This window comes from Plectropomus leopardus, chromosome 2 (genome assembly GCF_008729295.1).
Source record: "Plectropomus leopardus isolate mb chromosome 2, YSFRI_Pleo_2.0, whole genome shotgun sequence".
Classification (NCBI taxonomy): Eukaryota; Metazoa; Chordata; class Actinopteri; order Perciformes; family Serranidae; genus Plectropomus; species Plectropomus leopardus.
In genome coordinates, this window is record NC_056464.1 from 35,529,148 (window position 1) to 35,556,657 (window position 27,510).

The 27,510-nt window shown below is 39.5% G+C and overlaps 1 protein-coding gene across 1 annotated transcript in view; it reads right to left on the bottom strand.

Moving 5' to 3' along the window:
* ip6k1 (inositol hexakisphosphate kinase 1) overlaps window positions 1–27,510 on the bottom strand; it is a 38,006-nt gene that overhangs the window by 4,534 nt on the left and 5,962 nt on the right. Inside the window, 8 exon segments of the mRNA XM_042510007.1 lie at window positions 3–297; window positions 1,436–1,669; window positions 2,461–2,636; window positions 3,956–4,137; window positions 5,119–5,359; window positions 13,381–13,507; window positions 14,132–14,277; window positions 15,639–15,886. Coding sequence (XP_042365941.1) covers window positions 3–297; window positions 1,436–1,669; window positions 2,461–2,636; window positions 3,956–4,137; window positions 5,119–5,359; window positions 13,381–13,507; window positions 14,132–14,248 — 1,372 coding nt within the window. The 5' untranslated portion in view covers window positions 14,249–14,277; window positions 15,639–15,886.

Here is a 27,510-nt window from a genome sequence, read left to right on the forward strand (position 1 = left end):
GGGGGAGGGGGCGGGGGGGGGGTGGGGCGAGGGGTGAGGGGGGAGGGAGGAGTGGCAGTCTGACTTGGAGGGTGGCGCCTGTGGGGGAGGACGAGGGGAGGGGGAGGGCGTGGCCATCAGTCCAGGTCCCTGAGAGGACAGTGACCCCGGGTCTGGGTTCTGGCTCATGTCCGTTGCACAGGGAGCGTCTGGGGCCGGAGGCGCGTGGGGGCCGGGGCCACAGTAGGGCTCGGCGGGGGCCGCAGGATTCTTCTGGTGCGAGGCTGCATGCTGCCCAGAGCTGAGGACCTCAGGTTCCTACAGATGGAATCAAACACAGCAGTGATTAGCGTAAAAATATCAGCATGAAATCTCATATCAGTAAATCCTGTCGTGAAGCGCTTGCCGTTAAGAGCAGCGTGACAGTTCAGGATATCTTCAGAGTCAAACATGGTGGATGACCGAACAGTAATTTTCCTGTTGTCAATACAGAATCAAGCTTAATTCCAAATGAAACCGGACTTCGAGCCCTGACACACCAAGCTGACGGTGTGGGATGTGAATGTGTGGGAAATCTTGCAGAGTCCTTCTACAAAGGTGAAGGTGAAAATGAAGGAAATATGTTCTTTCATTTGAAGCCTCTGGGAACCATAATCACCAAAATATTTCTTAATGTGTAAAAAACATTAAAAAATGATCAGACATGCCGGAGCGCACTCTGACACAAACTAGACCGTAAATTCAGAGCGTTGTTGGAATGTACCGTTCGGTTATCCAGAGCACTGCAGAGCGTGAGATTGGATTTACGAACGCAGCCGCAGTCAGAGGGCTGGAACAGATAGAGCTGTACCACGCTGACTCTGCTTTGCTCCATGGCTGTCGTGGAGACGAGAGACAGTTGACAAAGGCGGGATCCAAGGAGGTGTCAATCAAAACATGATCTGCCACGCCCACACAGTCTGGACAAATGCTGTTATCCTCAAAAAGTTTTCTCATAGTTGGGAACAATAATTTCTCTCAGATTTTTGTAGATACTTAATGAGACATTCAACACTCTTTGATATAATATGTGAGTTCTTACTGTTTCAAACCACATTTCTGGAGGCATTAAGTTTTTATTGTAATGCATATTACCAAAAAGCATAGGCAATTAATGGCATTACAACAAAGTAGTAGCTGCATATCTCATCTTGGTCTTTGGGGCCCTTGAGGGCCCGACAGGTGATCCACGCTCTGTGCAGTTGCTTTTGTGGAATGTAAACAAACCTCATCTGGGCGTCACCTCTTGCTTTTTTAAGTGACAATTCTGAGCTACAAACACAAAATATGACAAAGTTATGTCATCTGTTTTCACTGCAAAATAATGAGCCTTAATCTTTGACACTTTTGGCTTAACTGATGAGCACGTCATCACACCAAAACAGAAACTTTCAAGGTGTTTTCAGTCCAGACTCACCTTTCCCTCATAGATGATGAGCAGTGAAGACGAGTAGAAGCGATAGGACGCCTGCCTCTCCAGCACCGCCTTCAGGCTGCGAAGCTTATTCAGGATCGGCTCAAAGAGGTCCTGCCTCAGACCCTTTCCGTTGTGCAAGTACTGGTAGAGAGCCTGACGGAAGCCTTCGATCGACAGGCCGCGGCCGTAGTACTTGTTCCTGCAGAGGTAGTGACCGGTGTTCAGCTGGTACACCTGCAGAGACACGAGGGACACGGCTCTAACATCTCATCGAAAACATCAGGACAACTGCTCACAGTTGAGATCAGCTGTTTATATATCTTCATTTGTTCAGTGCATCTGATTATGCTGAATATTCAGTCAGATTTTCAACATAAAAGACATAGTTAAAAGACAGGGCTCCTACAACTTAAAGCAAGTTAGATTTAAGACTTTATAAGACTTTTTTACAGTCACCAGGGACGAAATTTAAGACCAATTTTACAGTAACCAAAACTGAAAAACAAAACAAAAACAAAAAAAGCCCACACTTTTTTTAAACTAAAGGTTAGGACAGTATTTTGCCCAAATGTTTATTTTTGCACAAAACATTCCAGTCCAGCAAATAAGTTAGAACTGGTAAGAAATGGGAAATACTTCGCTTTTGTAGGTGAGTTTTCTCTGTGATTTTTACTTAAAAATGTAGATTTTACAATGAAAATAAAAAAGACTCGTAAAACAATACTTGCCATGTCCGGGCATTTTTAAGACTTCTGAAATACTGATTGAATACATTTTTATATTATGAATTCAATGCCTTTTAAAACTTTTTAAGGACCCCCCGAGGAAGGCAAGGCAGCTTTATCTGTATAGCACATTTCATTCAACAGGGCAATTCAAAGTGCTTTATAGAGTAATAAAATATAAAACATAATAAAAGATACAGTTTTACAATAAAACAGAAAAGAGATAAGATTTACCCTGAAAGAATCCAACTTTTATTTTATTCTACTTTTGAGACAAACGGACGTCAGTGGTTGTCGTACCTGCATGCCACACACTCTGACCCCCAGCGTCCCTGAAGTGCTCTGTTCACATTTCTTCATCTGCCTGGCCGCCTTTTCCTCGGAAGCGTCGTCTCCGTGCTGCCTGGTGCCCATCTTCAGGTCCAGGATGCAGGGGTAAGAGAAGTGGTGAACCACATTCTCCAACAACAGAAACTCTGGTTCAAACGATGCGGTCAAGGAGCAAATTTGTAAATGACGAGAGAACCAGCTCTGATCTCCACCAAAGAGGGTGAGGAGAGACACAACGTTCACAACAAATGTATCTGAGAGTCTGATTATTCATTACAATTCAATGTCTTTGGTAATGTTTGACATCAACATCTGGAGCCAGTGTAGAGTTTTATCACGGCATCATTAAAAGACGTTCAAAGAGACAATTAGAAATTAAAGTGTGTCTCATATAATCATTCAAATAAACTTTCTCTGTGCAGATGAGGCTCATAAAAGCTTTGCCCACAATGTGACACTTCAGGTTTCAATCATAATAATATTGCATTTCTGCAGTTTATGCTCTGAGGGAAGAATCGCTGTAGCATGGATATTTTGCTAATTCAATTGAAAATATTTCCACATAAAAACAAACACTCGCTGTGAAGCCTCTCCGTCCTTCAGCTGCTTCTTAATGTGCCAAAACAGTTATTAGTGAGACACAATATTCCCGATGATCAATACTAAAAACATTATTAGATACTGGGCGATGAGATTTCAATTACATGTTGACTTTTGTTCTTGTAACTTTAATTTTTTAGACTTTCTTTGTATTTTATACAAAAAAATTGCAATGATATTTAGAAAAAACTCTTCGATTAAAGGAAAGTTTTTGTTTGAAGTGCCTCAGAGATGATTTCAATAATCTGAACGCTCCGTGTATCTGAGCCTTCTCTCCCTGTTGAATCTGCTCTGACGGGTCACATATGGACCTTGCTGAGGACAGAGTGAGTGTGTGTGTGTGTGTGTGTGTGTGTGTGTGTGTGTGGTGTGTGTGTGTGTGTGTGTGTGTGTGTGTGTGTGTGTTTTGCTTGTTTTCCAGACAGCTGCAGTCTGCTCTCTTTGAAGCTCATGATCAAAACACGACCTTCGACCTGATAACCTCAGTCACCTCCACCCTCCTCCTCACTCTCACTGGGATTTACATTCAGCCTCTGATTGTATCGATGCAACGCTCCACCACTCAACCAGTCAAATAATCCACTTCTAAAACCACCACTTTGAGTCGTGGGCTGTGGTTGACTTCTCCAGAATTAAATTATTTAATCAGCATCACTAACAGATTCAACAGCTACGTTCATTGAGGTGTGGTGACACGGCAGTCACCTGTGCATGATATTTATCACCATTTACCACGTTTATTCTTGACTTTGGAAAAAAAATCTAATCCTAAAGTTTTACTCCTGCCAGTGAACCAGAGGACATTCTTTTATCAAATGAAACGAAACTGTTGAGAATCAGTGGATGTGATTGTTCTGAAGGATACTGAAGAGTTTTCGGTCCTTGGATTCGGACCTCATGCGGCTGAGCTGCTGTTTGTGGCAGCGGAGGCTCCAGGGGTTGTGACTGATCTTCTCTGAACTCAGACCGCTGTTCCAGTCCAACATCTGGAAGGGAACGTCGGAGTGGATCTTTGGGTCGAGTCTGGGACTCTTCAGCTCTCCAAGACTGCAGAGAGGAGGAGAGATGATCGTTAATACGAGAAAAACGACCCTCCACGGATTTAAAGGCTGACCTCTGTTCTGTCCCGTAAAGTCCCCTAAAACAGAAGCTGGAACCAGTAACATTTGGATTTTTTATTTGCTAAATTATGACCATGAAAATAGCCATGATTTATTTTCTATCAACAACTGATAACTTAACTGACCAACTGTTACCACTTGCTTACTTTTAGGAAGCTCTTCTTTTAATAGACTCTTACTTGCAGGACTGTACCGAATGTCTTTTTTTTTTTTTTTTTTTACATTAAAAGCTTCTATTGAGGTTTTAGAAAGAAACTTTGAATGTGTGTCATTATATTTTTATATCATCCCCTTAAAAAAAAATAAAGTAATAATAATAATAATTGTTGAACAAAATCCAGTAAGTTAAATGAAGTGATCTTAAGACTGAATGACTAAGTCTTCTTTATTTTTATTGTATTTATTTTTTCTTAATTAAATCAGCTTTATTTGATGCAAAAATGTAGTTTATTGTGCTGTTAGATTGCTGCTGATCGGCCTCTGTAATACAGGTACGTGCAAATAGAGCAAACCATTTTTGACTGCAGTGAAAATATATTTTTGAAAGACAAAATGTCAACAAATATGGATTGACATAGAACATTTCATTCAATAAACCCATGTAATACATTTGGGAAATACATTTTGACTTTTGGACAATGCTCAGCAGTTATTGGTCATGTTTGGATCACACAAGTCAGGAACTTTCCTCACAGCCACCACTGTAATCTAATTCTACGAATAGTGTAATATTAATAATAATTTTGTAGCCAAATCTGTGTCTGCATCTGTGCAGACAAAGGGTTAAAACAAAATGAACAGGCATGGAAAAAAACAGAAAAAAAGGAAAAGAAAGCTGCACAAAATTTGAATATTGATTTAGTTATGAATGAATCTTGAAGCGACTCTTCCTCACAGCCTCACTTACTTGTCAGAAGTGTCGGAGTCGTGCGCCTCCCTCCTGTCGGGCCGCTCCTCCTTGTGTTCAGAGGAGGACGAGGAGCGATGGAGGCTGCGCCGGGAGTGTTTCCTCCTCGGCTGCTCCCTCTCTGAAGGGTCGCGCTCCTCGTGCTCCGCCGTTCCTCCCTCCATGTTGCTCTCCACGTAGGGGTAGGCCACCAGGTTGATGTAGCCGTCAGAGTCGCCTTCGAAACAAACCAGCACGACACCTGACGGGACGGAGCACAACACAGACAGCATGTTTAGAAATTACATATTTATTGCAATATCAAGACAGAAATATTATCCATCTTCATGAGTTTGAAATGTCTTGTAAAATGTGTGTTTAGAAGCGTCATACCGTTAAACTTCAAATTAAAGCCAAGCCTTTCTTTCTTTTGTCTGTTTCCTGCCAGGGACTATACATGTAAAAAAGCAGTCCTGCTAACTCCAGCGTATTTAAATTTGTATTTTTTACTGAGGTTTATTATTATGCTATGCACCTTTTAAACAAACATTAAATAAATATACATTACATAGATGTAGAAGACTATTGTAGATGTAGAAGACTATTTTCAAAAAAGGAAAAATGTTCAGTGAAATATATTTATAATTATATATTTAAAACTATTGTACAGAATAATTATAATTTTTTGATTTTTTTTCAGGCAATTTCTCTTTTTTTAATTTCTTGTCTTTTTTTTCTTTTTTCTTGTTTTGTTTTGGTAAATTTTTCTTGTACTTTGGTCATATCTCCTTTGTTGCTCATTTCAATTCCAATTCAAAACTTTATTAAGGACTCAGCTTATAGAAAGGTCCGCAGACAAAACAAAATTTAAAAAAGGACAAAGAAAAAACAATAAATAATAAATATATATATATAAATATATCAATTCTCATTACCTTCTTCTCGTGTTTTTGAAACACATAAATTAAGCCACTTTGCTAATGAGTTAAATAAATAATTTGATTGTATTTCCATCTTTGCTGAGCAACAGTTTTGACTGAAAGGACATTAAAGTCTGTCCTATAAAGACGACTGTCCCAAATATAAGCCTGTTGAGGTGAGTGGTTTAAGTAAAAATTAGCCTGGGTTATTTATTGAAGTTTTAGGGTAGTTTAAAAACTTGTCAAATCTGTTACAGCAATGCCACTCAACAAAGGAGGGAAAGACTCGGTGTCTTTAAAGGTCTTCCGAGGTCAGTTCTTAGTATCAGAGACCAGAGACAAGTCAGGCCAGGTCTGAATTATATCCAGTCTAATCAGGTGCGGTAAGGCCTGGTGTGTTTGTCTGTGTGACAACATGTCTAATTATACCTGAGTGGATCTAAGCAAACTCTGTCACCTGCTGCTGTAAAAACATTTAATGGTTCCACAGTAAATATCAGACATGCATGTTAGTTTATAAATCCAGCCGATCTGTCAGGTCCAAATGAGCTGAGACCACATTTGGCATTCATAAACATGGAAACACTTTGTACCTTTAAACACAACCTTGACCTTTAAGTGAGACTGTTTGCTGAAGACATTGTGACCTTATTGACAAAAACAGAATAATGTCAAAAGCAGTGAAACAGTTACACAGCAGCATCCGTCTAAAGTTTGTTGAAAACAGCATTAACATGAGCCACCAGCAGCTAACTGGACCCAGTCAGGCTGCAGCAACAAAACCGCTGAGTGTACTGAACTGATCAAAGTTGTGTTTGCATTTAATAAATAGGACAACAAATTATATATTTCTCCCCACATGCATGTATTCCTGTACTTTAAGACTTCATGCTGTGAACTTTTGCACATCCTCTGATCAGCATTTCTGCACAAAACTGTACAGCTCTTCTACTTTATCGACAGATATTCTTGACTTTAGCACTGTTATGATCATAATGCTCCAAAACAACAAGACAAATTCCTTTGGTCTTCAAACTGACTTTGTAATATAACTGTTTCTGATTCTTTGAGATGTAACACAACGTCACTTTTAAGCTGTAGTAGTCAATATTTTTATGTCAACGAGCGACTGTGTGTAATGTGAAATCGCCACTCACAATTTGGTTGTTTTATTAAAAGATGATGATTTAAAGTGTTAACAGATGGGGTGGGTAATATGATCTAAATGTGGCACCACAGTATGTACTTTTATATATCACCATATATGTGTGTATATTATGTATATACAGTATATATAATTTTTTTAGTCTCAGTACATACCCAATATATATTTTTAGAATAAAGGACAAAAGAAAGAAAATGGGGGTTTTATGCTGTGGCCTTCACAGTCATCTGATTTTGATTAGGCCCTAATCATGCCATTGTGTCGCGACTGTCCAGCGTGCCTAGCGTGTGATCTTTTGCACTACGTGTTGCGGTTTTTAAACCGCATAAAAGTTTAAATATTCTTAACATTTCAAGGTGAAGGGTCCCACTGCTTATCACTCAGACCAAGCAAGACGTGTCTTTACTTCTTTACCACATCCTTCCTGTTCTGATGCTGCTAGATGTCGGAGCAGTGAGACAATGGCAACTGCAGTCCAAAGGCGGATATTTTGGGTATGCTGTTACAACAAATGTCACCCAACAGTATTAATAAATACTAATGTGAATACATGTATGAAGTTGCATGCAGAACTAGGTGAATGCCTCTGTTGGGGATAAAGCCGGTAAAAAGGCTAGCTACTTAATTAGCTTTTGGACTGTGAGAGAACGACGCAGTGTGTGAGAGGGGAGGGGGATTTATATCTCATGTCAGGCTGGTTTCATGTCGGCTACAGACTTTAAGAGAGAGAGAGATACTACATGCAACACCATACTGACTTTTTGACAGTATGACGTGAACCAAACCTCCACTTTTTATGAGCCGATTTTCTCTCCTCATCCAATAGCACAGCAACGGCAAGAGCTCCATGTCTGATTAAATTCGTTATTTTTCACCCTCCTTTAATTACATTTGATTGCCCGGTTGGGCACGCAGCCCTGCTCCGCTGGTGCACCACGCTGTTTTACCTGATGTGCTTTTGCCAAGATGCTTCTGAAGAAGTCGCACCTGTAAAGATGTGACTCAGGGTGAATCAGCGAATTACAGAGAATCTACAATGCAGAGCGCTGAAACTTCTCTGGAAGAGGAAAACCTTATGAACACACGTCATGTTGGGTTTTACTGTCATTAGTCATCCATCTGTATAAAGATTTAGTAAATGTTCGAGAAATTTAATGGAGAAACTGTTTATAGATGAAAAACCCAGATATAACATGTCTGACAATGTTTTATTTAAACATTAGCTGTTATTTTTAGCTCGAGCGGAGCATCTCCTCCCCGCTAAGTGAGACACTGAACATCCTCCCTGTTTGTCCAAATCTAATTTTACAGTCAGTCTGCTTAACGGAAATCAACTCCAAAGATCACGTCCAAACTGGAGTGTGCTCTCTGTCCACAAGAAACTGGACTTCTTCACCACCTCCACAACTCCAGGAGAAATCTGATCTGGTAATGTCAAACACTTTGTGGACAAAACAACCTTGACGGATTCAGAAAGTCGTCCCTGGGCAGCTGTCTGTCTGTCTGCTGTTATTTAATCAGCAGGACAATGGTAGTGGGCAGAGATCCAGAGCTAAATATAGACTCCGTATAGACCACTGTTGTCATGGCACTGGGACCCATAACACCAGCACGGTGGACTGGTGGGGATAAAAGATGCACTGGTAGCTGCAGGTCAGTGTACTGGGAATATATCTATCAGGTCTCATGTAAAGTAACTCAGTCAGTGGCTGTTTTCTAAGTCCACATCAGACTTTTTCTTCATTAATTTTACTGTAAAAGACTACGGGAGTTTTAAAACACTTACCAGGAGTTGACAGATTATCGGCCTGGCCGATTATTGGGGCCAGTATTAAGCATTTTGTGATTATCTATATCAGCATTTTATTTTAATGATCAGCAATAAAATTAAATAATTAAAAAAGTGCAAAGAAAGTGTCAGCATGGGAGGAACTCAACTTTCTAAAACCTTAAGGGAGCTATTTTTTTTTTTTCATTTTTATTTACATTTTCACTGGACTTAATTAAAAAAGTTGCAGATGATGTTAAAAGTTTTGTTTTTTATTTCACATTTGCTAAATGAATTACACAAAGTTTTGTACTAAAAGAAAGAAAGATTTTCACTTTTACTGTTTATGCACATCGGTTCCAAATATCAGTTATTGGTCTCATTGACTACTAATAATCCGTATCAGCCTGTAATAACTAATATCGGTTGACCCCTGGCAGAAACCCCACTCCACCCGGCCTATGTGACGTGTTGCGTCTGTGCCTCACGGATTTCAGCCGTTAGTCAATGAAATGTCAAAGAATAGCTACTAATATTTCCTCTCCGGGCATCTACTTAACCCCTAATAAATGAACCTTTGTTAGACAATTAGACATATTTTTTAATACATATTATAAATATTTTCCATGGATAAACATTCCTTCATGCCTCAAAATGGATAAGATGGGACTCTACACCTTTTCCTTATTATGTATGCACAAATCTATGAATATGCAAATTAACCCGACCTGAAGTCACTCGCCTGAAGCTCGAGTGAACCCACTCACCCTCGACTCCGCTCATCAAACACACATATATCTGCTTGTAAACAGCAAAAGATAACAAGAACCTTCAAACTGACTACATTATCACAAAGACAATACAATTACGTGTTGACATTTGTTAGATAAACCTTGTTCCTGATGGCTAACTGACTGAAAGTGAAAAAAGTGAAAGTCAAACTTGAGCAAATTGGTTTGATTTCTTTTAAAAACATGGGGAGAAGGCAACAATCAAATAAACAAGGCATGGTTAGAAACTTTTAATTAATAATAATAAAAAAGCTACAAGAAAATGAACTGAAAATAAGCAAAAGAGCTTGAAATGAATGAAAAAAAGTTTAAAAATGACCTAAAAAGTGCTGAATAGAAATCTATATTTATTTTTTGTATTTTTTAGTATTTTTTATGTGACACAATTTTAGATATATAAGTATTGCAATTTATATAATTAATTATATAGTTTTGAGACCTTTTTCCCTTTTTTTAACATATTTTTCTAATAATCCTCTCCCTTTTATAAAACTCATTTTTAGGTTTTTTTTGTCACATTCACTTTTTTTTTCAATTTGTGGGACATTTTCTACCGGTAGTTTCCTTTTACCCCGATGTTTTCAAAGGAAATTAAACCAAATTGCTCATTTTTCTGAGGGTCAAAAAGCTCTTGAAAGGGACCTGAATGCTGCACAAGAAAACTGATGAGGTTTCAAAGGGTTAACTTTCAAAATACTGACGTTGCAGGTTGATGGGATTGGTTCTTTGGCGTGGCATAATCTCCCAGAGGTACTTCAGAGCCAAGCACAAAAACTTTTTTTTTTTTTTTTTGCAAGAGTTCTACTTTTTTCCAGATTTTCAGCATTTCTACTCAGTAATGCGCAAATCAAAAACGTGCATGACAACAGGTGGATGGAAGCACATTTAATCAAGCACAGCCTACATGTTCAGTTCACCCACACATTTCTTACAAGAGATCTAATCAAGCACAATGAGTGAAAACACCAATGTGGGAGCACTGTACACAACACTTAATGCTTACTTTTTTGTCTTCGAAGATCTTTTCAGAACTTTCTCACCACGCTTAGCAGTTCACTTTTTTTTGCAACTGTAAAACACCTTTTTTCCAAAGTGTTGAACAATAGCTCCCATCAACAGCTCATTCAAAAAATCAGGCTTCTTGTCTGAATACTGACGTCCCGTATGACACCGTTACGTACTCAAACATCTGTTTAGAGTAACGTGTTGAAGTGTTGGACTGGCTCGTGTCTCATCGCACTTTCCTGCCAAACCGTCCTCATGTCAAACGTTTTTACATCAAAGAAAATAATGGCTCATTAGAATGACTGAATTCCATTTTAGACTTGGTGGTTTAGGCTCTCTGTCATGACTTAGACGCAAACCTAAATGGAACACAGCCATCATTGATGTCATTAGTTACACTTGCTCCGCCCACCATTAAAATCTCTCTTCATCTCCCAACCTCCTTTTATCCATCATTGTCTCCTCGCTTACATGGTTTGCTAAAATGATAAATAGGTCACATAGGAGAGGATGGATGGTGTGTGTGTGTGTGTGTGTGTGTGTGTGTGTGTGTGTGAGTGAGTGAGTGTGTGTGTGTGTGTGTGTGTGTGTGTGTGAGAGAGAGAGAGAGAGTGTGAGCTGGCTGCCAGAGTGTGTTTCGGTCTGTTACTACAGTAATAGCAAGTTGAAACAGCTACATTATGCGCCTGGTGATGAAGAGCAGAGCAGCTAAACCACTTCACTGCCAGTAAACATCCGTACTTCCTTACATCTGTCTCTTCTGCATCCGCCACCAAACGCAGAGCAGTAAAGATAATTTAGAGCAGCGTCTGAATTACGGGGCAGCCGAAGTCCCAAAAAGAGCCCCGAGCTCCTCTGAAAGTAACAAGTCTTAGAGCGTCACAAAAACCTGATTAATAATTGACCGTTACGTTATCACATCTCTAAATCTACTGTCTCCAGAATACACCTGACAGGTGCACCGGAGGGCTGTAAAAGTCAAAAACTCCCACACGCTGTCTGTCTTATTGCTGGCCCATTTAATATTTCATAAAACATTTCAGTCAAAACTGGTCTAGCAGTAAGCAGGACGGTATGCACCAGATTTTCAAACATTTAGTTTCCTACAATTAACAACTTTTAAATGTGTCTGAGGCTCTTTTGTGGTTTTTCTTTTCTGTCGATAACAAAATTGTTGTAGGCCTGGAAGGTGGGTGTTTTTTGAGATTATTTTGGGGCTTTTTTGCCTTCATTTGATAGGACAGCTTTTAGTGTGAAAGGGCGGGGTGAACGGATGACATGCAGGGCCAGAGTTGGAATCGAACCTGCAGCTGCTGCAGCAAGGACTCAACCTTTTTGTCCACAGGGAGCCCGCTCTACCAGGTGAGATACTGAGTGCACCAGCAGGGGGCGTTTTTATGTATTATGACAGTGAGTGGTTTTCATGTGGTGTTGTGTTTTGTGTGTCAGTCTGTGTGTGTCAGGCTGCATTCACACCAAATCAGGCGTTGTGGCTAAAATGATACTCCTCTTATTCATCTGAATGTAATTGTGGTGTCTAAGCTTCTGCAGTGACGCCACTGGGAAAAAAACAACACTGTGACCAGTCATGAAAAGTTGAAACAAAAATCAGCAACATCAAGCTGCAGTGGCCAATCACGTTCCTGACGATCAGACCAGAAGACCACGGGAACCAGTAATACAATCTCTTTCTATCGTTAAACATTTTTGTGTAAAAGACATAAAGTACATTTTAACAGCTCGTGTGTCTTTTGTGGCAGTAAAGATACAACAGTAATGTGACCAAAAGCTATTGTACAGATCTTTTAAGCCAGTTTAAACAAACTTATTTTTCAGCTGAAGAAAAACTGACGACTGTTTATAGTTGGTTTCCACCCTCCACCCCCCCACAAACAGGCCATTTCAGTCACACCCCCATACTACTCTGATTTTGTGTGAATCCAGCCTTTGTATTGTGTGTGGATCTGGTGATACTAGATAGAAATATCTACAGTAAATTAATCTGTAATCTTGTGTTGTGGCTGCAGTGAATTGGCAACAACAAGACAGCAGTAGAAACCATGTCTGAAAATGTGTCTTCACAGTTCAGAGTGGCTTCAAGCTTTGGCTAAAATTAAGTGTCATATATTTATTATCACAAAATACAACCTGACCAGCCAAAAGAGACAGTTTCCCACCAACTGAAGTAAGTTGTAACCCTCTAATGACAAGTGTTGTAATTGGAAGAGAGAGAGCAAACTCGGTAAGAAGTGAAAAGAAAAGTCTCATGGACAACAACAAGTAATATATAAATGATTATAATGTCCTGCTTCTGCCCATCTGAGTGACACAAGTATGAATGCAAACTTAACCAAACCAACTGAAACAAGAGACGAAGCATAATCATAAACAATTCCAGGATCAGTTTGTCTCATATAGAGTCACATGTGCAGCGACTCACTTGTTATTTCTGCAGTGAGATACCATGGAACAATTCCAAGAAGAAGAAATACGATACGCGGCTTCTCAAGCCCATCTGATAGCGAGGCTGTGGGAGTACATTAGACATAAAGGAGTGGTGTATGGAGTTCACCAGCAGATCCAGCTCTCATCCGTGACCACACTGACACTGAACATCAGTGAGCCGTGACTGACCTTTATACTCCGGAGTGAACTCCTTCATCTCTGGAGGCAGAGACTCGTAGAAGCGCTGCTCTCTGCTGATCAGAGGCTTACACACCGTGTGGTCATCATAACGCATCATACTGGTGTGACCCCCCACCTGCACACACACACACACACACACACACACGCGAAAACAGGCAAAAAAGGTTATGTAAAAACTCAAGTATTTTTAATTATAACACAAATTTTTATTCTTTTCATATAAAAACACAAGATTCATAGCATCAAATAGGGCTGGGCGATGTGGCTTTAAAATATTATTGTGATATTTTAAGGCTATACCGCAATACACAATATATCACAATATTTGTCCTTTAAACTAATGTTAACTACTAAAATAAAAAAATTACTGAATGAACTGTAGTTAAAATAAAGTTAAATAAAGAAGCTACTGTCTATTATAACATAATAAAAAAATGTTATAATGAAGTTTTTTATAATGAAATTATATAAAATGTGACTAAATAGTCACAGCCTGGAGCTCTGCAAATGCCCTGCTGTTTGTCTGTCTGCCTCTCACAGACACACAGCTTAAAAAAAAAAAGACATGACAATATTAACTCATTTTACTTAACTTTTTTTTCCATTTTACTTTATACTGTTAGAGTCATTTTATACATTGCACGTGGAGCAAGCCTCGATACCTTGAGCATATTCGATAGATCGCCCACCCCTATCATCAAACGAGGGCTCTACCTTTTTTTCAGCCATTCCTACCCACCTGGTGTACGAAGGGCTCCAGTGGAACGCCTCCTGCCCGTGGTCGAAGTGCAGCCCCTCCCCCCTGCCCCGCCCCCTGTAACTTGTTGTCCATGTTGTTGGTGTGAGGGAGGCACATGGCTCCTGGCGGACGCACCGCGCCTCCTCCTGCCGATGAGAAAAGCACTTATGAAAGTGGTGTCAGAGAAAAATAATCTGGACTTATTTCACAGTAAAGCTGCCTCTGTCAGAACTGCTCATCAGGTGCAGGAATAGCTTTGGAAACCCCCTCCGCCCACACTTTTGATTTCACCTTAGTTTCACCTTCATTTCAAACCCAATTAAATCATATTATAAACAAACAAAGTACAGTGGAGTAGGTGGAGTAAAGCTTATAAATTTGTACCCTTTCTCACCTTTTTCTTTTACTCATATATTATGTCAAAAAATTCCCCAAATTATTTACAACTAGTGTATTAACAACCATCCCCAGTGTACTGAGCACCAAATTCAATAAATAATTCCAGGTTTATTTACAATCCAAATTTCCCCCAGTGTTACAAAATAAATATAAACACTACCAGAAGGTGCACAGTTTTGCTCAGGTCACTCAAATCTGGGTTTTTCTTTAAAATGTTTTGTAGTGATACCTTAGTTTCTGTAATGATATCACAAATTAATTTCCTTTTGAGAAAATATAGTTATCCCAAAGGGATAACCAGTCAGTCAATACCAAAATTATACCTTTTACAATACCTTACTTTGAAAGTTCTTCTACAAAAGCACTATTTTTAATTTCATATAACAATCAATACAAATGTTTAATGGTGTCTAAACAGAAGCAGCTTCACAGTCTAAAACTGGCAAATTTATTATTTAAATCACAAACTATCACTTTAAAACATAAGCAAACAAGAGTCGATGTCCGACATTTGATGTCAGATTTCCGCACTCAGTGATCCAGGTAAGGTCTGTGAGCCACAGATGCATTTCAGTTATGGTTAAGAAATTTAAAGGTTAAGACCAGCAGGTGTTCACTGCAGATAGGGCTACGATAAGACACAGAAGATCAACATAAGCTACGTCTTCCCCCATCATGCTCCTTTTTTCTGTTCTTAAATCTATGTACAAATTACCATTGTGTTTTACTCAATCAGGGTTGAAAATTAGCACCAGCAACCAACCAAATGCTGGTAAAACATGGAAGTGACTGGTAGATTTGCTTCACTCACCAGCCAAAAAAAAGGTAATCTATCAAGTAGAGGGTAGATATTGGAATCCATCAGCCACGGTGGCAAGTGGACAAAAAAAAGTTAATTTCCAACCCTGTACTCAGTCAAAAGGACATGATGTAAAACCTTCCTCCCTAGTGATACGGTGACTTCATGCTCAAGTTTTGTTTGCATTAAAGAAAAGGGAAACCAAAATAAAGGTGTGAACACTGAAAACAAACACAATACTTTCGCCTCCGACTGACTAACTGGGATCTCTATTGTAGCACATCAGGGTAGTCCTGGTCCTGGTCTTACCTTGGGCATGGGCTCTGTTGTGCAGTGATGGGGAGGGAGGGGCGCAGGGCACCACGGGCTGCTGGGAGCGCACGCCGGCCCCGGGGGGAGGCGGCGCCAGACCGAAAAACCACCTCGCAAAGCCTTCAATCAGAGTGCTCCAATCCACCGCCGGCAGCACGGAGACCCAATCAGGACAGTGGGTGGGGGGGCAGAGTTGGGGGGAGGGCAGGAGAAGCAGCGTGTCCGGTAGGCAGGGTCACCACTTCCTGTAGAGAGAGGAAATGACAACATGTTAAGCCAAATGTGTATTTAAAGCTGTGTTATGCTTTTTTTCCACTTGCAGTAAAGTCAATGTGCTATAAAACCAAAACTATGAGCTGAAAGAATCTAAAATGCTCTGCAGAACTGAGGGATGACATTTCTCGATAGGTTTGCCACTGTGAAAAAATATTTTCACATTGTCATCAAATCTTTTTGGTAACATTAAAATATTGATGAACACAGTTATTTTTCAAAATAAATGTTCAGAAACGAATTGTATGTGTCGTTAAACACTAATTTAACTCTATCACTATCAGGGGTGTAACAGAAATCCAAATCCAAAGTTCGGCACATAACATTATTTATGAACTTTACCAGTGATGCTGCGTCGTTACGTTTTCTGTCTATGATGCATTAAAATCTGAAGGACAGAGCTTACTGCATCGTTTCAGATTTTTCACTTTGTAAACTCACTATTGTGACATCCAGGGTCACACCCTATTATTTAACTGATAATGCAACATTGTGAACAACAAATGCAGCGGCCCAACAGGTAGCTCTGTGTACATTTTTAAAAAATATTTTCAAACATAATTATTTTGAAAGTAGCCTATTTCTCATGTCACAGAAACCACTGAGAGTGAAACTTGTGTTTTGGATGTCATTATTAATCTGTCAGTTGTGTGTCAGGTCTTTTTGTTCCGGTGCTCTGCACTGATGTGACACCTGCCCACCTGCCTGCTCTCATCCCCAGCTCTCAGAGGCTCCGTGCGCCTAGTCGGCAGCACGAAGCTCCCCGGGGATCACAGGTTAACAATACCTTATATCTTTAGGTTCAAAAAATGTTCACTATTATGTAGGATATTACTGCAGACATCCTTGTTGTCTTACATCCCAACATCTGAATACGGCATCTGCTTTCACAGCAGACGCTGTATTCACTTGTGTCAAAGATGACCAGATGACATTTAACAATATTGGGGACACACCGAAACAAAAAAATTCACCGTTGAGTGCCAATTTCTTACAGTCCGTGTATACAGCTTGCTCAAGACAAAATCGTGTTTTGTTCGTTGTTTCAATGAGTGAAAGGAAAACATAAAAACTTGTCTCATTAAGAAGTAATGTTTTTTTTTTTTCTATTTTAACTATTAAATTTATACAGTATTTTTTGTGTTTTTTAATGAATTATCACATATTCCAATTATATATCACATTTTATTTAGCTGATACTGGGCTGATTCTAACTGACGGTTCATAAGCAGACAGCAGATCCTCTGAGCTCTGAGCATCCTGGCCAGAAACAAAACATTTGATGTATTTTTTATATCAATTTAGTGTTGCCATTCGGATCAGCGTGATGTTAAAGGCAGAGGCAAAAAGTTATTTATTTTGAGATTTTACACTGCAACGTCAAGAAAACAAACAAACAAACAAAAAAAAACAACTTATAAAATCCTTATTCAAATGTCTGAATTTGACTTGAGAAGACTGATTTATGACAATTCAGTATGAATTAAGGAATTATTTTTAGACTAATAAATTTATTGCCATTTAAGACTCTTAAGGATCTGCAAGAACCCTGGTACATGGTGTTTTCACATTTGGGATTTATTCGTTCAGTTTTCTGATGCACTTTAAACTTATATGAATATAACCTTTTTGATGACATCAAGCACCAATTTTAATACTACTATCTGTCAAAAGACACACTTTTTGGGGACCTGCTGAATATCCCTTAGACCTACTCCAGTGACAAGCTGTGGGTCTCAAGGACTCACTAAATTGCAAACAAATCAACATCATTGTGTCACATAAATTAATGAAAAAAAAGAAGAAAAAGGAGAACCAGGCAGCACATTGCTGACCACTGCACAAGCAAAATATTCCAACATTGCTGACTTGAATGTGACCGAGGGTGTCATAAACAGTGAATTCATCAAATTCAGTGTCCCATGTCGCAATTTTCCAAAGCACTGTAAATGCCATATTTCGCGTCAACTGTGTGATGGCGGTTTCCATGGCAATGCAGACCGTTTTAAATAAATTTGACTGGAAAAAGGATAGATGCAGACGAGTTCTTTGATAAAAACTAGCGAGGACATTCAACACAGAACAAAGACTGAATGCATACACAGCTTTCTGGGCATCTCGCCAAAAACCGTTGACATCAAATATTTCAGCATGTCAGCTTACTGTCTCATAAACACACACAAACTCTCTCTCTCTCACACACACACACACACACACTCATTCTCTACATAGGCAATACAGCAGCACTGTTAGGGTCACAAAAGACGCCCTACTACACATGATATTTGGGCTTTTAAGCAGAATTAAGGAATCAATATATTAAGAAATTTTAAAATCTTGCTGTATCAACCCATACGTTCAACTTACAGATGCGGTTCAAAGATATGGTCCGTGGTTTTATGGTAGCACCTCTCAGATGTCCTCTCAGCTCTCTACTGATTATTTGAAACTTGAATTTTATAACATTGTCTGTAATCCGAGAGGATATTTTGTAATTCATGATTTAGTCTCCAATGAGCAGTCAGCACACACAATTACGAATACAACCAGCAGAAGAATGAAATAAAAGCTCATCTGTTGCTGAGTAACATCTAAAATAATAAACACAATTATACATGATTAGCATATGAAACAATGATAGTAGAGACAATAACACTAGAGTGCAACACCAGATTGTTTTTACCCAATTACCACATCAAACAGCTAAGGACACCACACAAATGTGATAGTTTGTTTCTAAAAGCATGTGAATTAATTTCAGAGAACATTTAAATTTTTATTTGAGATTAGTCATCACTGCAAGAGATGATGGCCCACTCTAAAATATTGCAATTAGATGACAAAAAGGTTATTTTAATTCTGTTTACTTTAATATCGTTATCATCAAAAACCAGTGACACAACCCGCATATACGTTTTTAAAAACAGAACTACATCAAGAAACAAAACTTTTTACAAAACACCACCTATAAATCACCTTTTTTGCAGTTCAACGTCTGGTGCCTGACTCAAAGTAGGACAGAATGGCCTGAAGCCTGAGATTTGGCTCCAAGAGATTACTTTCACATACGATTACCTCATTGTCTGGAACTGTGGCCACGTTTCATATAAACATCTAACATTTTAACATTATATGTGACAAAAAAAGACATCTGACAGAAGCAGAAAGGCACTTAATAAATTCAGTTCACACTGATGGGTGATCATGAGTCTTAGTGGTCTAAGAACCATACCATATACACTACAGTATACGGCCAAAAGTATTTGGACACCACTTCCATGACTGTGTCTGATTTTCCTCATGTTTTCTCTTCAGTAGAACATCATCCTACAGTAACAATGTTTTAGACCAGTGGTCCTCAACTGGTGGTGAATTTCCAACACAAAGCTTTTATTTTGAAGTGCTGTTTCCTCTTGTAGGGTCAGAGAGGGTTTTTTTTTCCCCAAGTATAGCAACTACATTATTGCCCTGTCCACACATTCAAATTTACCACCTATTCAATTATATTTCACAAAATGTCAACAGCAATTTGGCTTAGAACACGATGAAATAAAACCTAGTGCAAGAATAAACAGAAACGGTGCTTCAAAATAAAAGCTCTGTGCTGGAAAATTTACTGTACTTCGAAATAAAGTGAGTTTTTTTTTCATAAACTTAACACGTTAATGAGTCACCTGCAGTTCACTTTTGGACCACGACTCACCAGTTGGAAACCACTGATTTAGACAAAGATTTTTTTTCGACTTTGTGGCAACTGTTTGGTGAAGGTACTTTCCTGTTTTAACATTACAATGCCCTCATGCACAAAGCCTCACTAATGCTCTTGTGGCTGACTGAGAGTAAATCCCTGCAACCAGGTTCAACATCTTGTTTAAATCCTCAAACCAGAGGAGTGGAGGCTGTTATAGCAGCAGATTAATGCCCATGGTTTTAGAGTCATGTTCACTATCACATAAGCGTAAAACATTCAGGTGTCCACATACTTTTGGCTATAATATTCCCCATTTTTTCCCACCTCTCCCCTGCCATTTCTCCATCCCCCTTCCATCATCTCTTGTCCAATCCTCCTATCCCATCATGCACCTCAAAGCTGCCCCAATATGACTCATCATCGCCTGCCTAAAGGCATAGGATGAGAGCAGGAGGAAGAGAGGAAGAAATGAGGGAACAAAGACGAAGAACAGGATTGGAGGAGAGAGGCAAGCCCATTCATGATGTCACAGCCTGCTTACGTACGTATGTGTGTGTTTATGAAGGCATCATCTGGTCACTGTCAAGGCTGCAGTGAGGCACGACGCTCGCTGATCATATCACGATGTGGGCTCATGATAACAGATAGAAAACCACACACAGCCTCCATACATAACAGTTCAGATACAGCGAGCCATTTTTCTAATAGATGAACATTTCTCTTACACAAGACAGAAACACTGCTCATTTTTTACATCGGTTTAAAACCTTTGATTTAAAGCTCTTGGAGGCTCAGTATTTTAAACTCTGCTCAGCTGAGAAATACAGATTATGTCAAATCTATGTGGTCAAAAAACATTGTGCTCCTTAAAATCATAATCCTTTAAGGGACAGCAGTATCAAACAAACATATTCTTCCTCTTACCTGTAGTGCTATTATCAGTCTAGACCGTTTCGGTGTGAGTTATCGATAGGGCTGAGTATTGGTACTTGATACCTTTAAGTTATTAACCAAAATAGCATCACCAGTCAAATAAAACCTGCGTTTGATCATTTTTGCACTATTGGTCTCATCGCGGATCATCAGATTAGCAGACTTTCTGTAAAAGCCATCGCCAGAGCTGCTATCCCCTCGGTGAGCACGAGGGGAACAACAGCGGACACTCCCGGTAAACACGAGCTACATAGCCACAGCAGATACTAACATCCAACACCATGCCTTTGAACGGTCCCAACAAAATCACATCGACACAGCTCAACTCTGTCATTAAACCCACTGATGATCACAACTTTCCCTGGTGAAGCTCAAACTCAGCAGCTGCTTCAGTTTCTAAACCTAAATTTAAAAATACCTCGATGTCAAAGAACGTTGGTGGCCAGCTGGGTTGTTTTAAGAGGATGAAGAGAGGTGCTGGTGTCAGGTGTGGTTAAACACATGTTGTAACGCTCTCTCTCTGATTATTCATTTTTACCGTACACACACTGCTCCATTCACGTTATGGGTATCAAATGAAGTACTCGATTGGTATTGCTTACTCAAGATAATTCACAGACCTTGTTATGGATTTTTCATTTTTGCTGAACTGTCTCTTTAAAATGTCAATCCTGGTTGCCTGTGGTTACTGGTGGCAACCGCAGGTGTGTTTTAATTACACACACAGAAGAGGGAATTACATCATGAAAATGCTATATATTGAAAGGTTACAATCAACAAGAAAGGAGATGAATTCCCCACAAAGCTGAGGCATGCTGTTGTGTGACAGGACAAAAAAAAGACCTTCGTTTAAATCACGATGATAAAATGATGGCGATAAACAGAGTCACAAGTTCAACCTCTATTCAGAGTCCAGTATCAATTTGAAATGTTTTGCAACTACACCAGTGAAGCACTGGAAGGCTTTCATTGTGACCCTATCACTTAGTGCTTTTTCAAAAGAATCACACATTGCTTTTTGATTTCAACATTTTGTGACATTTTTTCTGTGCTACAAGTGAGCTGCTTAAATGAGGAGCTGCAGGCGCTACACACTCACTGAAATCCTTGAAAACCTCAAACCTACAACATGTCATCGAGGTAAGAAATGCCTTTAACTACACTGTTCGTTTTGTACAAAAACACACTCAGACTGGGCCCACATCACAGGCAACAATCACGACTGCTCACAGCACGGTGCACGCATCTAGCCACGATGGAAATTAAACATCTAACTGTCTGATCCCAAGTCACGATCCGAGCTTGACCAAGCATGAGCCCCAGATGCAGGCTGGATCGCACTGTGCACTCTCACTCACACACACACACACACACACACACACACACACACACACACACACACACACACACACACACACGGCGTAAACAGTGCTTCCCATGAGCAATGAATTCTAAAGTTAGCAGCAAACAGTAAACATCAGGTCACATCTGTTCTAGGATCAGTGAAATCACCCGATGATCCGTGACTTCTAACATTTCACTGCACTCAATAACACACACCAAACACCATCTTTCAGACAGTTCAAGAAATGAACACAAACACCATCTAAGAGAGTCCGTGGTCCATCTATACTCACGTAATCAGGCTGTGCCAGGAGATTATTAATTAATACTTGACTAAAGGACTGATGAAAATGAATTCTTCATGTTCGTCTCTGAATTTTAAACATTGTTATTACATTATATCAAATATTGCTGTCAAACAGTAGGAGAGTCTCTAATGGTCATTTAATCAATTTTACATAAATTTTTTTTAAAAAAAGAAAAAAAAAAAGAAAAAAGTGCAATACAGCACACTACTTTTATTCACGTCCCCATTGGCTACGTAATGGCTGCTGCAGGATAGTGGTGCTAATAAGGGACAGTATGATCATGGCTCTCCAAATTCTGACATTTTTACGGGTCTGTGAACACAGCACACGTGGAACTCGTGGGTCAGGAGTTCTGTTTTTTCCTCAGAAGCAGTTTGAGGAGTTTGAGTCGCAGGTGGATAATTGATTGCTCGATCCGTTCAGAGCTTATCCAGTTGATGAATGAGAGGAGCAGCTGCTGTAGAAGCGCAATCAATGGTTAACTTTCACTGCACCTGATGTCCTGCTGCTCCATCTGTGCCCTGAGTGCGCTCTGCTTATCATTATTATTATTATCTTTTTTAAAGTTAAAACAAATAATTTCTTTTAACAGTGATGATCAACATGGTATACTTTATACTTGCAAAACATCAACATGTTAGCACTGTAACTCTGAACATGTTAGCAATGCTGATGTCAGCATTTAGCTCAAAGCATCGCCACGCTCATGCTACAGCCCCACACAGCCGTCAGCGCTACTGTTGGCTAACATCAAACAGTATCTGGTCACACAGAGGTAGGTATTGGGGTATTAAGTGAACAGCTGGTGTTTGGTAACGCCTCTGTACAGTGGTCTTGTCTCTGTTAGAGGATCTATATGTGTCTCCAGTGAATTCCTGGCACACAGACAACAGGTGTGTGTTTTCAGCAGGCAGCGTCCTGTATGCAGTTTGATGCAGAGGGCTGGGAATAGGCTGGTGGAGGGCAAAGTCAAGGACGACTTGCCTCCCCCTGCTGTCTCCAATACACACTATACTCCTCGTCGTCGTCCTCCTCCTCCTCCTCCTCCTCCTCCTCCATCCCTCTCCCCAAATCCCCAAATCTCCCCACCTCCCATCCTGTCTTATTATCTCCTCTCCTCCTTCAGTCCTTCTTTCCCCTCGGGCTGATTGGTCAAATGGTACAAACAATATTTTGTCTAAATCCTTCAGCCCTAATTGTTATGAATACACTGTTAATTTTGGATTGGCTATTGGCAATTTCATTGAGATACTTACACACAGGAAAACCATAAGTACTGTCCATTATTGTGGGCAAAAGTATCATGGAAAGACAATATCACCATATTCAGCTTTCCTAAAGTACAAGTATTGGTGCTAAAATGTAGCAGCTGTTATTAAATGAGATCACATCATAATTTGTAATTCTGATTGTAATAAGAAATAAATTAAATGTTTGTGTGTCTCTGCCCTGGTCAGCTCGCCTGGCTTTTTTTGTTGTTGTCAACAACACATGAAATAAAACATTATACATTATACATATAGGGGTGGGAGAAAAGATTGATACAGCATAGAACTGAGGTATTTTTCATGGTAATAATCTATCACTACATGGAGACAAAGTATTGATTTCTTTAATACTATATAGAAATGATCAATATTGAAAATACAAATTAAATGTTTGATAGTCTACTACAATAATAAATAAATTGCTTTTTCAGTCTGCTAGATTCATGTTGCTGCAATAAAATTAAATAAGATGAAAACTTTCTTTTTAGATAAAAAACAGGTGCTGACAAAGTTGACAAAGTTTTTCCTTAATTTGCAATTGAAACACAATCGCAATAGACTGCAATATATGTTATAACAATACTCCGCATATTGCAAATTATTTATGCAATAATAATGTATTGTGACCTAAGTATTGTGATAAAATTGTATTTTAATAACAGTGATAACACATGTCAGAAGCTCATTTGCCTCGATCGTATCATTCCTTCTGTGCAACAAAGTCGAGTATGCCACCGTCTGTCCGTCAGATGGGTCGTCTGTCTGGTTGAAACTGTGGGAGGCAGCACAGGAGTTACAAACAAACAAACAAACCAGACAAACAACTCAATCTCTAATTGTCCCGCTGTGTCCTGCCAGGTGTGGTGAATAACCTGAGCGGCCAGCCAATCAGCTAAGGATCTGTGTGAGCATATCTTACATCATCAGCCATCACTAGGACAAAGCTGTGGGCTCACTACAGCTCTACGACACCGACAGACTGATTAAGCTGCTATTTCTGACTGACCGAAAGACTGTGTGTGTGTGTGTGTGTGTGTGTGTGTGTGTGTGTGTGTGTGTGTGTGTGTGTGAGAGAGAGAAAGAGAGAGGCAATCCTTCTGTCCTTCAGCAAGTCAGAGATAGAGCCAATTAAGGACTTCCAGGGATCTCTAAGAGTAGAAGTGCGTAGTTTGGCAGTGAGTTGCATCAGTGAAGAATTTTAAAGGGTTACTGAGGATTTGCAGCACATTTATCATTAGTAGGAGATGTTGTCAGCCTGGTCAGAGAAGTCAGGAAAGATTTGGTTTGTCGGAAGACTTTGTGGACATTGTGTAGGATCCAAAAACTTTCCAAAAAAATGTGCTATCAGAATTTATAATTCAATCCTTATTGCAGAAAGAGAAGGGCATGACATGTATCCTGCTAGTTTCTTCAACCAGTTTTTCTGGACTAACAGTATCTAATACACCAGAAGTGGCCCAAATAGCCATGCATTAGTCACCAGGGGTGTGATTTTTTCACATCGTAATGTGTGCATGTCTCTGCACAAAGCACTCTTTGAAATATCCTAACTTACATGAGCTACCAGCAGCAGCAGCAATGCAGAAGCGACACAGCTTGTGTTGCTGCTGCCTGTCCTGTCAGGTCTGGAAGACTTGCATCCCCTGGTATCCACAGTACAACAAGTTCAATCATGTTTTCCGAAGTTTGGCATCAACTAGGCACCAAAGTATTGGTTCTCACCAGCTCCCTAGTTGTCCTCTATTTATTTATATTTTATGTGAGAAGCCATAACCAGTTAATGCATGTTTTTTTTAACATGATAGATCAATCAATTACCTGAATCATTTTCATTAGTTACTATGAACTGAACTGTTTCAGCACTACACTGCTCCACACTGGTTTCGCAAAAGGTGTCTCTCACCACTGTTGACTAAATATGCATACAATAAATATAGAGACAGACCTGTTCCACCTGCATTTAAATCATCTGTAGTAATCAGATTATAATCTGTCAGAGGTCAACAAAACTGATACACAGATGCAAATTTACTCAAGATGCAACACTAGTAAGCGACACATTAACATCACCCACAACAACTGCACTGACACTTACAGACCGATGACCACAGTTATGTATGCTCATTAATTGGTACATTTACAGTTCTTTACCTGTTTGAAAAAAGAGCCAAACAATCACAACTTTTTTGGCCAGATTGAGAATGGCAAAATCATCCTCCTGTGCCAAGACCGGAAAGATTACAACAGAAAATTGGCCAATAAATTGGTGAAAAATGTGTATGAAATGGAAGTAACTGTACAGGTTGTTAAGTCAACTTAAAGAAAAAACAACCCTTAAATTTAGCAAACACTACCACACCTTCTGTGCTGACTGAAAACGATGCCAAAGGGATGTACACATCTATCACACAAGGAAAACTGCAAACATGAGCACAATGTCAAACCAAATAGGGAGGTTACCAAGTGAGTCTACTTATCAGGCTATATCTTCTCAACTTTCCTCTTACTTTGGGACAATTTTGCCTTTTAGGCAGTGAACTTTTCATTCTGCATGGCTGCAAGGAAACATTTAGCTGTGCTTGTCCATGCTACACACATTAACAGAACAGACATCGGAGGGGTCAGTGCCTGTCGCCTCATCAATGAAGTTGGCAGGATTACACCATCAAAGAAGAGGAAAGAACCACACTGAGCTGCGGCATGTGCATGGTCACATAGGAGCTTTGCTGATGGAAACTAATTACTGCATGTGGACCCCAAGTGGAAAAAGTTAAGATGTCTAGTGGTCTGACAAACACACTGTAGGACTAATATATCCTGTCTGGCCTGAGAGCACCTTGCGACTCTCCTTGAGGACAGAGCTGTGGAGGAGTGGAGATCTCAGCAACTGTTTTTAGCCATTTGATTACTCTGGACTTTGATAAGTAGCAGAAACTGTATGGATGGAACCAGACATGTAACTAATTACTTTTTCAAAGCAAAAAAACAAAACCTCTATTACTGAAACATAAATGGGCTCATAACACTTTATATTTATTTTGATTAGACAAACGCAGCTTTTCACCAGAATTTTTTATTTTTTTGTGTGTGTGCATGTTATATGGGGGAGAGAAAGAGACAGAAGAAGGGGACGCAGTGGAGGGTGGACTATTGCAAGCAATGTTTCTCTAAGTTGTAATTTAAATTATTAGTATGCCGCAGGACCGGCAGCTCCACCAGCACATCACTAGTCACCTAAACTTATGGCGGCGTAATAAATGGCATGAATCAGTCGGTATATATACTTCAGTGGGTATATTGGGCATGCATGTTAACACCAGGTGTATTCAGTGGTAGAGCTCTAAAATTTTCGAAGGTATTCTGATGATCGATTAATCTTTTAAATAATTTTATTTTTTTAAGCAAAACTGCCAAAAAATATATGGTTCCAGCTTCTCAAATGTGAGAGTTTCTGGTCTAACATTTTAGTAAATGTAATATATCTGGGTTTTGGACAGTTGGTTGGACAAAACAAGACATTTAATGAAAACACATCTGGCTCTGACAATTGTTAGAGGCATTTTTAAAAGTTTTGTAATGTTTATATAATTCAAATGATGGTTGATTGATTGAGAAAATAATCTTATCAATAATCGATAATAAAAAACAACCATTGGTTGCAGCCATATGAAAGATATATCTACTTCAAGAAAAAACCTGTCAAACCAGCTATGCATTTCAACATTTTAACTAGGCGCAAACTGTCTCATGAACTGTCATCTCATGCCAGTCGTCGTTTTGTCAGTCATTGCATTGTTCTCAAACTAAAATCCAAGCAATGGACAAATTCAGTCAAGATAGATCCCAGAATTCAGCAGTCAGTAGAGAGGGCCAAGACATCATCATCATTCCCATGATGTCTAAACTCAGCAGCTTGTGTATGGGCATTATTGCTGAGTGGTTGCATTTGTTAAGTGTGGCATAACCAGGCTAAATGCTAAATAAGGGCTACTGCTGACACACTAACTCTAATATCCTGGGAAACTCAAAAACACCAAGATGATGAGAAGAAA